This window comes from Polyodon spathula, chromosome 7 (assembly GCF_017654505.1).
Source record: "Polyodon spathula isolate WHYD16114869_AA chromosome 7, ASM1765450v1, whole genome shotgun sequence".
NCBI classification, from domain to species: domain Eukaryota; kingdom Metazoa; phylum Chordata; class Actinopteri; order Acipenseriformes; family Polyodontidae; genus Polyodon; species Polyodon spathula.
Window position 1 is genome coordinate 16,354,054 of NC_054540.1, and position 12,480 is coordinate 16,366,533.

General features: G+C 35.7%; 1 protein-coding gene across 3 annotated transcripts in view; it reads left to right on the top strand.

Moving 5' to 3' along the window:
* The window catches only part of rbm17 (RNA binding motif protein 17), an 11,117-nt gene extending 3,677 nt beyond the window's left edge, over positions 1-7,440 (top strand). For 2 of the 3 annotated variants that reach the window (XM_041254717.1, XM_041254718.1), the window contains exons 4-13: positions 154-320; positions 678-781; positions 970-1,026; positions 2,586-2,730; positions 3,115-3,266; positions 3,923-3,979; positions 4,430-4,506; positions 4,879-4,977; positions 6,324-6,396; positions 6,807-7,440. In XM_041254717.1, the coding sequence (XP_041110651.1) occupies positions 154-320; positions 678-781; positions 970-1,026; positions 2,586-2,730; positions 3,115-3,266; positions 3,923-3,979; positions 4,430-4,506; positions 4,879-4,977; positions 6,324-6,396; positions 6,807-6,910 (1,035 nt within the window). In that variant the 3' untranslated portion in view covers positions 6,911-7,440. The remainder of the gene's footprint in view (positions 1-153; positions 321-677; positions 782-969; positions 1,027-2,585; positions 2,731-3,114; positions 3,267-3,922; positions 3,980-4,429; positions 4,507-4,878; positions 4,978-6,323; positions 6,397-6,806) is intronic. The other variant, XM_041254719.1, reaches the window with a different exon arrangement.
* Positions 7,441-12,480: the final 5,040 nt, after the last annotated feature.

Below are 12,480 nucleotides of genomic sequence, written 5' to 3' on the forward strand. Positions count from 1 at the left end.
CTTAAACTATCTTCCTGAAATGAAGATAGATCCTGTAACAAGTAAGTAGTTTTATAGTAATTGTGTTGATTATGACTATATGTTTGATCATTTATTTAACAAGGGAGGAAAATGTTGAAGCGCTGGGAATTGAACTAGCCATTGCTTTTCCAGGACCCAGTGCCAAGTGGATTCTCATCAGGAGAGGTGTTGATCCCCTTAGCTGATGAATATGACCCTATGTTTCCCAACGACTATGAGAAGGTTGTTAAACGGCACCGAGAAGAGAGGCAGAGACAGAGAGAGCTGGAGAGACAGAAAGAGATTGAAGAGAGAGAAAAGTATGGCGACATTAGCACATAATGTGCTGCAAGCAAGTCACAGCTTCCTTTTTAGGGTGGTCTTTCAAAATGTGAACTCTTATGCACTTGTGCTGGTCTCTTTGCCACGCTGGTGAACTTACTTTTAAAGTCTTTAAACTTTTATCATAGACTTCTACACTCCTGTGTCCATTTGGGTTGCAATTGGATATAATCTGATAAACTGTTGATCTTATACATCTTTTAAAATACAGATACATGTATTCTGAGATTACAAGGACCCCCTGCAAATTTGTGCATTAGTTTGGTTATTTGTGCTAGTTAAATATTTTTTAGGCAGCCTTTTTAAAAAATTTTTTCATTTGGGGAAATCCTAAGGAGGCGGAAAGACAGACATGACGCAACTCCCACTGGATTCTCCAGGAGGCCAGATCCTGAATCTGACGAAGATGAGGACTTTGAAAGAGAGAGACAGAAAAGAGGTAGGCTGTTCTCCTACCCCGTTCTTTAGGTGTAACTGGCTGCTCTTTATAGGAGAAACAGGATCCCCCCTAACACCACAGGCTGACATTGCCTGCTTTCTAGTTTGAAGTGGTGCCAGAATGTAGTTGGTTGGATTTTTTTAAATTTGATTTGAATTGTTTGTGGTTATCTGTATTCTTCTGTGTAGGTATGGGAGGAGCAGCAATCGCACCACCAACATCCCTGGTTGAAAAGGACAGAGAACGTAAGTGATTTAAAATGCTTTTCAGTGATGGTTAACTTTTTAATAGTTTGCAGGGAGCTGGTGTACATTTGTTGTTATGTGTAGTTTGCAGATCTTTCTGTTTGAGCAGCCTACAAATATGCTGCATGAGGTTTGGAATAGGGGGAAATGTTCACTCTATCACTCTGTGGCCCACCAGTGAGCTAGTACTGTGGAGAGCACTGCTTTAGATCATTAAATGTAGTTATTAATTGTTAGCATTGGTTAAATAAATGGTGCAGTATGTACTGTTGAACATTAGGAGGAGCACTACAACATGGTTTTGCTATTAGAGCCGGTTATAGGTTTGTTTTGTGAAGTTCTTTCATGACCTTGAACAGAACCTTAACTGACTAGACTAAACAGTATCACACTAAATATATGTCTTATAAGGATTATCAAAGTCTGCTAACCTGTTAAGTGCACTACACAATTCCATATTTGCTATAAAAGAAAGTAAATTAGTCTCTACTTTTTATGCATCAGCCGCTGACTTGCAGAGACTGTGCTGGGCTATCTTGCTTTGCTATGGCAAACAGTACTTTTTAAAAAACATGTATTTTACTCTACCATATGTTAGAAATTAGAAACTTTCATATGACCATTTTAGAATAGCCCTACTCCAATTAAAATATAATGACACTCACACAGACAGGTTTAGTTGTAAACCCTCTTAAAAAGCAAATTTGTAATCGTATTACAAGTGTACACCAAGAACATAGCAGTCCTTTTAATGGAAATTTTTAGGCATGTACAGTATGTGACCAAAACAGCCCACAGCAAGGATAATGGGCATGTCCTGTTGTATTGCTGTGTGCTGCTGGGTCGGGATCCCTCTAATGCCCAGCATTTTGACTCAACAAGCAAACAGTAAATGACCCTGAAAAAAATCATTTATGGAATTTCTACAAATGGTATTTTAGACAGTGCCACAACGTGTTTTTACTGATGTCATGCTAGCTTGGTGTTTTCCATTCTTTTTAAGTCGACCTCGATAAGCAATCTGGACATTCACAAGCAGCAGTCCTGCAGTGGGGGAGTTACGTGGCAATGAGTACAATGTAATATTTCAGTTGTATTTAAGACTGATTTTATACTACATTAGTTTTGGAGAACAGATGAACAGATCTTTGAATTGTGAAGCAGCCCTTCTCAGCACTGTTGTAATTATTCTAACAATATCTCATTGTTTTCTTATTCTTTCTTGTAATACACAGTACATATTTTTTACACAATCTAGTTTATGCTGCATTGTTTGAAACGATATTGCGTCAGTTTAACCAGAAAACTGCTGTTGCTGACATTCCAATACCTTATGGATAAAACAACCTATGGTTCTCATTTAATTCCAGTCAGGAATATCACCATTCCATATACAAGTACGAATTCCCAGAAAATCCAGGCTTTTAAGTAATTTTCAACAAACAGTTAGTTGTCTCTATACTACAACAATTTCTCTCTCAGTATTCGAAGACATATTAACATTGTGAAAAAATAGAAAGATGCTATTTTCTCTAAGCTGTTTTGTATAACCCTTACAGTTATTGCTGCAACATATCCATATGAAGAAGAGGCCAGGCCTCGTATTCCCTCTTCTAAAGCAGCAATCCCTCCTCCAATGTATGATGAACCAGAGAGACCCCGCTCACCGCCAGGGCCCACCAATTCCTTTCTTGCTAACATGGGGTAAGTGTGAACTTATATCGCTGCAGAACGCACCTGTCCTGACTCCTAGGATCATATCTTTTTGCCAGCCAGCTGGAGATCATGAAACAGATTTATTTTCTGCATCTTAGCCTGGTGTTGGTGGTCATCATTTGTCTTCATGTGTACAAGAGTGAATGTGACTGTTAGGAGAATTGGAAATCACTGAATTAAAGAAAATACATACAGCACTGCTTTCACCTGGAAGTAATTCATGTTAGTTAAATTTATCCACAGTCTTTGTTTTCTTCATATAGATTTGTGAAGCAGTACACACAGGTTGGGGTGTGTAGATGATGCAGGGAGCAGGTTCCATTATAACTTGGATGTTGTTTTATTTTTTTTTCCTTTTTTGGTACTCTGCAGAGGCACTGTTGCCCACAAAATCATGCAGAAATATGGTTTCCGCGAGGGTCAAGGTCTTGGAAAACATGAACAGGGTCTGAGTACTGCCCTCTCTGTAGAGAAAACGAGCAAGAGAGGAGGAAAGATCATCGTCGGCGATGTTGCAGACAAGTGTACTTATTTTCAGTCTATGTATTTTTTTTATTGATTTATTTAAATCCAGTATTGCATAAATGTTATAAAGCTTCCAGGAATAAAGAATCCTCAGCCTTTTTCATAGGGAAAGTAGTTAACCATGGTAACTCATTTGTCCGGTTTTTATTTATGCTAACATTTCATCAAAAATAAATGGATGGTGTTGGTGTTAAAGAATTAGACATTCCTTTGAAGGTTATTTGCTGAGGCCTAGAATAAAATGTTCTTGGTTTCTGGTTCCAAGAAATTTTGTTTTAGGGTAGAACAAGTAATTACGTATAAATATATACATTTTTTTTTTTTCTTTGAATGTTTGTTATGCTTAGTTTCTGTACTATTTCCATGTGTGTTTGTGAGAATCGTCATAATGTTTTCGTCATTTTTTTAAAGACTTTATGCTGCTGATACGGGTTCAAGCAGAAATAAATGCAAGATAGTAGATAATACTATAACCCCCCCCCCCCCCCCCCCAAAAAAAAAACCCAGCTGATTTACAGTTTGATTACATGATAAAGGAATTTTGTAAACAGCTCTTCCTTCTTTCCTTCACACTTGCCTAGAGGGTTCCATGAATATTAAGTCTGTGCCATAAAGTGTAAGAATTAAGATGTTCGCTTGCGTATTTGTCCCAAAGCAGCAGCAGCAAGTCAGCCCATAGTGCCTGTGAGCGAAATGAACACATGGAACACAGGTACTAAAGGGTTAACATTTCAATTTTTTATTTATATGTTATTAATGTGTGAGAGTGTTAAGTACATTTTTTGGAATGGATTCCCATGTTGATATTTTTGCCCATAACTGTGCGAGAGTTCTACAGTCAAGACACAGTACCTAGAACTTGGTGTTATTCTAGAGTTGGCAGGGGAAGCAGAAACCAAAGGTTTTTTTCGACCTTATTAAGGCCAAAAATATGTAAAGATGGGTGAAGGGTTATGAATATAACTGGGCTGAATTATTTTTATTTTTAATAATTATGCCACTATAGCAGTTTCAGTTTGTAATACAATTAGTTACTTTACATTTTGAATATGCCTTTATTGAATGATACTGCAATCTGAATGAACATAGATATTTTCAAATCAGCAGATACATGCTTTCTGCCTTAAATGTTTTTTTTTTCCTTTGTTATAATTGCTTACAGTGGATGCATCTAAAAAATCGGATGGTAACCCATTAACAGAGATCCTGAAGTTCCCTACAAAAGTTGTGTTACTGAGGGTAAGGATCCCCCACCCCACCTCCCCATTCGAAACATACTACTTATTACAGCTATCATTTCTATTAGATTAGATTTTGCATTAGAACATAAATGCTTTGAAGAACAAATATAATTTGTCAAACATTATAGTATTGCAGTACAGTCTGGTTAATATTAACTTATTTCTGAAGCAGTCTGTTGGTGAGCATGGTATGCTTTTTTAACAATGTCATTAATATAATTATTGTCATTAGCTGTGTGGAATCAAACCAATAATATTTTTTCTTCGTGTAGTCATCTAGCAGGCTGTTGCTCTGCTCCGGTCAGTCTAATGTTAAATGGTCAGTACTGGAATTTCTCAATGAACATTTCTACTGTTTCATTTTTTGTAGAATATGGTGGGCAGTGGAGAAGTGGATGAAGACCTAGAAGGTGAAACCAAGGAGGAATGTGAAAAATATGGCAAAGTTGTGAAATGCGTTATTTTCGAGGTGAGAATCGAAGTAACCGTGCTGCCACGTTATGCAAAAATGTTTTTTCACCTAGTTTCTACTTGTTCTTGATACTAGTGAAGAGATTTATTGGAACTGGGTATTAGAAAAAACACTTCCACATGTCAATGTGTGAGTGGGGGGGGGCCAATAGACTGCGAAAAACTGGAGGATACATAAGATGTTATGCAAAGGAAAAATATTTGAGAGACTGTTCATGTAAGATATGATACATAAACGTTACAGCCTCTGGCTATGCTCAGACAATATTGTGCAATCTGTGAAATCACCCTGTATAGTTAAAGTTAACAAAATAGTCAATAATCTCCAATTTGCACAGTAACAGTTTTATTACAACAGTGAAGTCCATTGTGTGCTTTTTATATGAACCAAGTTAATTGCAAATTTCACAAAGCTTATAATTAATACAAACATTAACCACATGGTATGTGCAAACAGGTCAGTGTATGTTAGGATCCCAACTTGAAATACGACCCCTCGGCTTGGGGTTAAATTACAATTTTAGATAGCCGAAATGTTGTCGTGTTTGGCTTGAGGTTGTCGTGTGAATTATCCCATCGAGGTGCAGAAAATTGACTTGTAAAAATACATTATAAAAGCTAATATATATATATATATATATATATATATATATATATATATATATATATATATATATATATATATAAAAAAAAAAAAAAACTGTTAATGCTGTAAAAATACATTATAGACCTTTTTGTAAGTGTAAACATGTCAATATAGTTACCAAATGTATTTTTTGACAGAAATTAATGTTTTTAATAATCAGTTTTATTAAAAACTTAATAGTACTTGCTAGAACTGGATCCCTGATGTTTGTATCCAGTTTGTTGGTTCCAAAGCAGGAACGGGGTACCCGGTTTCAAAGGAACTGGTTTGCACATCTCTACTGAATACCTGCGTGTAGACTGAAAGCTTTATCTTGTTAAGCATACATGTAGCAGTCTGTAGTGCAGAATAGTACAACTGCTCTGTAAATATTGGCAATAATACCAAAAGTTTAGAAACTAGGGATGCTATGATTAGTTTTACAAAAGTAAAACAGCTTGATGGTGCCTACTACTGAGGATTCAGCACATTTAATCAGTCTGAATGTAAAGCAATTTCTTTGATAAACAGGACAAAAGGTTTTGAACATTTAAACATTATGTCTTGTGATACAAGCCTTGATTTTGAAACTTGACATTTGCTTACATTGGACATATGCATTAATAGCTTTTGTGAGGCCTCTGAATAGTTTGTTCCAGCAGACTCAAAAGGACACTTTAGACAAGCATAATATCAGTTATGTGAATTTTTGTTTCCAGATTCCTGGAGTAAATGATGATGCAGCTGTGAGAATATTCCTAGAATTTGAAAGGGTGGAGTCTGCCATAAAAGGTGAGACATTTTATTTTAAAAACATCTATTAATTCAGGAGCAAATAAGCTATTTATTTACTTACTATAAAAATGAATGAATGAATGAATAAATAAATAAATAAAAATAAATAAGGTTCTTCCATTTCTAGTTGACATAAACATGATTTTATTCATGGTCGCTTGTTGCAAGATAGTTTGTGATCTGAGCAGAAGTTCATAAGTGCTGGAACAAATAAGGGAACCTTTTTTTGCTAAAGATAATGACTTCAAAATATGGGTCTACTAATAGATCTGTGGTGTGGGAATCTGTAGTATAGGAATATTTTGTTTACCGCAACAAAATATTAAACAAGATTGTGTGCCCTGTAAAAGTATGTTAATGTATGAAATTAATTAGAACATAGCTGATTGCTGTATTTTTATTTCTAGCTGTTGTTGACTTAAATGGAAGATACTTTGGAGGACGTGTGGTCAAAGCGTGTTTCTACAACCTGGATAAATTTAGAGTCTTGGACCTCGGTGAACAGATGTGAGCAATGAAGACAACCTCCACTCAGCAGTCTATTGCTTATTTTACACCATGAAACTCGAAACATTTTATATGGACTATTTCAGGCTTGGAAGGAAGTGGTGGAAAAATCTGAAATGAACTCTTATGGTAGTTAATTGTTTTTATGATTATTTTTCCAACAATATAAGTAGTTATTCCTTTTTTTATTTTTGTAGCTTTGAAGTGTAGTTATGTGACCAGTTTTTCTGTTTTGTTTTTCTTTATTCTTTCAATCCTACTTTTATCCCACATGAAAGTAATGTGAACATATAAGTAAAATTAATGTTCTTCATCTTTCTGGAAACCTGTGTTGTTGAATTGTTTAACAAGTTAGTTACCTGTTGAGTGATCCTTTAGCTGTTTTTTGTTTTTTAACAGTCCCATTGCCAGGCATTGGCTTAGCTAATTAGTTAAACTGACTCACAATAGTGGATGGGCTCATGCCCATCAGCCTTAAACATTCTGCATCCTTGACTTAGTCTAAGGAAAGGCATATGACCTCAGTAATATTTGCGGAGTAACTTTGCGGATATATATATATATATATATAGTATAATATATATGATATATATATATATATAAATATATATATATATATATATATATTATATATTGCTGTATAAATATTTGAATTGCTGTATAACTATTACAAGATGATATGAAGTATTCCTTATCAGGTTTGCCCTGTTGTAGCATTGCAAAGCATATGCCATCCTTTTCCGTGAGATAGGGACATCACGTTTTACATATCAGAAAATGTGGAGTAAACATTTTTGAAGTGTGTCAAGGTTTTTCTGACCAGTTTTGTACCACCCCCACATTGTCCGAGTTATAAAGTAATAATAAAAATAAACAGTTGTGTATTCCACTTCTGCTAAATCAAACATTTCTGTTTTTGTGTCTTGGAGCATTTGTTGTTTATAACTACAGTAAAAGTAGTAGTCCTCTGTACTTCTTGTATTACACAGTGTAACAAATTTTTTGTTTTTGTTTGGTTCCTGGGTAGTAAGTGTTATTTCCTAATTGCTTATGCCTCAAAAGTATAGAAAATGGCTATTATTCCCCACAGACTTTGCTTTTGTGACCAGGACAGTGATATTTTGAAATTTACCTATTTTCCAGAACATTCCAGATAGATTCAGTGCTGAGTAAACTTGGAGTAACTTCTAGAACCTTCTAGAACTTTCCAGGAATATAAATAGTAGTATAAATACAGGGGCCTTAAGACCACCAGTTCAGTTTAGTTCCAGCTGCCTAAGTGGATACATATCTGCATTTTTCTGAGATGGCATCAAGAGACTGCAATGGTGGCATTCCTGATGGGTCTCCAAGGCGGTTTTACCAAGTTTCCCTGCTATCTTTGCCTTTGGGACAGCAGGGACACCAAGGCGCACTACCACAGGCGGGACCGGCCACAGCGGACCGAGTTCTCTGTGGGGAGGAACAACGTCAAGTGGGAGCCACTGGTGGACCCCCGGAAGGTGCTGATGCCACTATTGCACATCAAATTGGGCCTTATGAAACAATTTGTCAGAGCTCCAGATAAGGAGTCAGCAGCCTTCAAGTACCTTCAAGACTTCTTCCCTAAGCTGTCTGAAACAAAGGTCAAAGCCGATGTCTTCGTCGGACCACAGATAATCCTGGGGTGCAATGAATTCCCCAAGAAACTCACTAGTAAGGAGAAAGCAGCTTGGAACAGCTTTGTCGCAGTGGTTCGGGGCTTCCTGGGCAATCACAAGGCCGAAAACTATGCGGAGCTGGTTGAGACTCTGGTGAAGAACTACGGCACAATGGGCTGTAGGATGTCCCTCAAAGTCCATATCCTTGATGCTCATCTTGATAAATTCAAGGAGAACATGGGAGCGTACTCGGAGGAGCAAGGCGAGTGCTTCCACCAGGATATACTGGACTTTGAACGCCGCTACCAAGGACAGTATAATGAGAACATGATGGGAGACTACATTTGGGGGCTGATTTGTGAAAGTGATTTACAATATAATCGTAAATCTTGAAAAACTACTCACTTCTAAATCTTTTGTAGCAGTTAAGTAATATGGCTTCATTGCTAAGGCGGTATGCAAGATTAGCAAAACCATTTGTATCTATTGTGTTTATGCACCAAACCAGAATAGTTAATTCACGATAATGATGTATTTTAAAGGGTAGATTGTGAATACATGACCGAGTAAATAAAAAAAGTAAAAAGGACACTCCTGATGTAAAGCATGTGTTTAGTTGAACATATAGGTTCCATTAAACAATATAAAAACTTGGTTATAACAAGGCCATGGAGGGTTTCCCTAATTACCTAAAATGTCTTAAATTGTGTACAAGCATATGATCAGTAGGCCCAACAGGCAACTTATTTCTGAAACACACTTTTAATCCTTCAAGTGTCTTTTTGCAACAGGTACATGAATTCTTAAACACACTACAGTGTTCTTATGGAAATAATAAATATATATTTACATGCACTGAGAAATATATTGTTTAACATATTTCAATAGAGTGAAGGTTACAAAATATATTCTACAATATATACCAATATATTATTAATTATATTGCACAATATTTAAAACCTGTTATATTACTTGTTTTTTTAATTCAGTGTTTGCCAAGTAACCAGAGCGAGATCATAATATCTTATTCTGCATGAACAGATTTCAGTGGAGTAGAAAAGAAAACTGCCATGGATGTAATCAATATTGTTTTAATGTAATCATGTATATATGAAACCCAGACAATGGGCCCAAAGTTATTTGATGAGGATAAAAACGTTGGTAGTCATACAAGTGCATAACACAACAACAAATAGGCATTTAAGAGAAGTAAAAACCTCATAACTAAAATGACAATATATTGTATGCCAATATATTTGGACATACTTTTTTTTTTTTTTTTTTTTTTTTTTTTTTTTTTTTTTTTTTTTCCGTAAGGGTGTTTTATGATTAATACAAGTCTACAATAGTTTGGCCTATTTTACATTTCACAAATTGAACATCATTATGACCCACGCTCCAGTTGTAAACAAGACAGCATTTAAACAAAATAATAGAATGAAGAACATTTATGATCCTTGATCTATAAAAACCGAGGAACCCAGTCTTGAGACAACACAAAATTAAGTTGCTAAAAACACTATAAAAAGTTGTTTGGTACATGGATCTCAGATTTAGTTCCGCTTTTACCACTCAATAACTATTTAAACAGTTAAAACTGATATGGCTTCCTTGTCCAGTTTTGCCATTAGAGACAAAATTCAGCATTAACTAACTTATCAAGTGAATCCAGGTTAAAGACAGACAACACCCTCTCATTGATACAGAGTATAATACTGCAAATACTGTACTTTGAAATTCGATAACATAATTAACTAAGGAATAATTAACTAAAGAATGATGAGTTTTCAGTTTTTCATTTTTAGGTTGTGGACATGGAAATAATCTGTAGGGAGAATGAATCAACAAATTATTTATATGCATAAATTTATACGTTGGTTTGGATTTTTAAAAAAGGCATTGAACTTCTTAAATCATGCTGCCCCTTTTTATATATTAAGTTAAAAATATGTATTAAAATGGAAAAAATTATGTGTTCAGGAGCCTTTACATATTGAAAATAAATGCGAATAGCAAAGAAAAAAACAAGTGCAACGGAACTCCTGACTACAACATGTCCACATGCTGTATATAATTAGTTGCAATTCTGTTAATCTTTGGTGTCACTGGTTTTCTTGATGAAACGATATTCCTGGAAATGTCCATGCAGCAGGCAGTGCTAGTAAATATTATTCCATGCTCCCTGCACGTGAAGACTGAATGCCCACTGTTTTGCTGTGTCTCAGTAGATCATCTCTCTGAGAGGCTGCCAAGCAAATTCCTCCCTAATAAACAGCAGTAAAATAGCTTGGCTGTCTCAACATGTTTAGAATAGAACAGTTGCAAACATAAATATTTTTTTCAATCTCAGTTAACAATCAGTAACAGCCTCTGCTTCAGTGATTATACTAACTGATACTTGTTGTTGACGTACCTCAACTTTTTTTACCTGTAAAAAAGATTTACTATGTTAATAGAAATATGCCAGAGCGAGATCATAATATCTTATTCTGCATGAACAGATTTCAGTGGAGTAGAAAAGAAAACTGCCATGGATGTAATCAATATTGTTTTAATGTAATCATGTATATATGAAACCCAGACAATGGGCCCAAAGTTATTTGATGAGGATAAAAACGCCAACTGCTTCTACCTAAACCCAAGTTGTCTCTTGCTGGTTATTTAGCTGATTTTAAATGTAAAAATATCCCGGAATATCGAAGTAAAAAGCAAATAAAAACACACGGCCTTAACATAGCCAGTCTGCACTGAGCCTTATTATTTCTGTTTTATTTACTTGTAAAGCGCTTTCGATTTTGCTTTTAAAGGCGCTGTTTTTTATTATTAGTATTATTATTATTATTATTGTATTAATATATGTAGTATTACCATAACAATACGGAGGCTGTGTGGTCAATGGTTAAAGAAACAGGCTTATAACCAGCAGATCCCTAGTTCAAATCCCAGCTCAGCCATGGACTCACTGAGCAAGTCACTTGTTCTCCGTCTTTCAGGTGAGAAAACTTAATCTTTGAATGTGTGTGTTTGTGTTGAGGAGGCTGTTTGAATAACTTTCTGTGGAAGACTAAAAGCGCATGCCTGTGTGCGCAATGCTTGACAACACGAGCTACACTGATGCACAGCCTAATGCAACACGCCTGACTTCCTCCTGTTTTGGTTATGAGATAGCGTAGATAAGCCACGTGTACCTTGTTATTGTTCAGCCCAGGCTTCAAAGAAAAGCATGCCAGTGTTATGAAACTGTATACAGTACTTCCTTTTGATTCAGGGTCAGAAATAGCCACTGTTGAGCTTATCTTTCACTGGACCAACTAATACATACTGTACTACTGGCACTGATTTGTAGTAAACAGGACATTTTGTTTTGTTTTTTGCAGCACTAAAATGAGCCACAATGTGTGCTTCATTACCTGCAGTGGTAAGCATTGCTTTTAGTTCAGTTTTGTTGTTTCATCTAGTATCATTCATTAGATAAATTCCCGTGTTTTGAGTAAACGCTATGGATAAAATGGGCAACCACTCTCTAATGTTTGAAATATAATTAGTAGTTTATGTATGTGTATGTTTTAGGTGATTAAGCATTCAGGTGGAAACTTGGTAAGACACAAGGACAGCATGGTAGCATCCTGTAAATAAAACACACAAAAATCATGCTCGATTTTACCTTAAACTCCATTTAACACTGTTTATATGAATGGATCATTTACATACTGTACAGTAATTGAAAATCAAAATTAAAGTTTATAAAAAGGACTGTGAATGGCAAAGCATTTGCAATTGTAAAGAACATTAAAATTTGCTGAATCAGAAAGGTGTCGGCAGTGAATCCTTATGAGGAGTCTAGCCTCCCTCCCCCTCCGCAGGTTTACTCATGTTTCAGGCCAAGCCACAGTTTCTGCAAAATACGTGGAGTACGTGTCTGCAGGCGACAAAG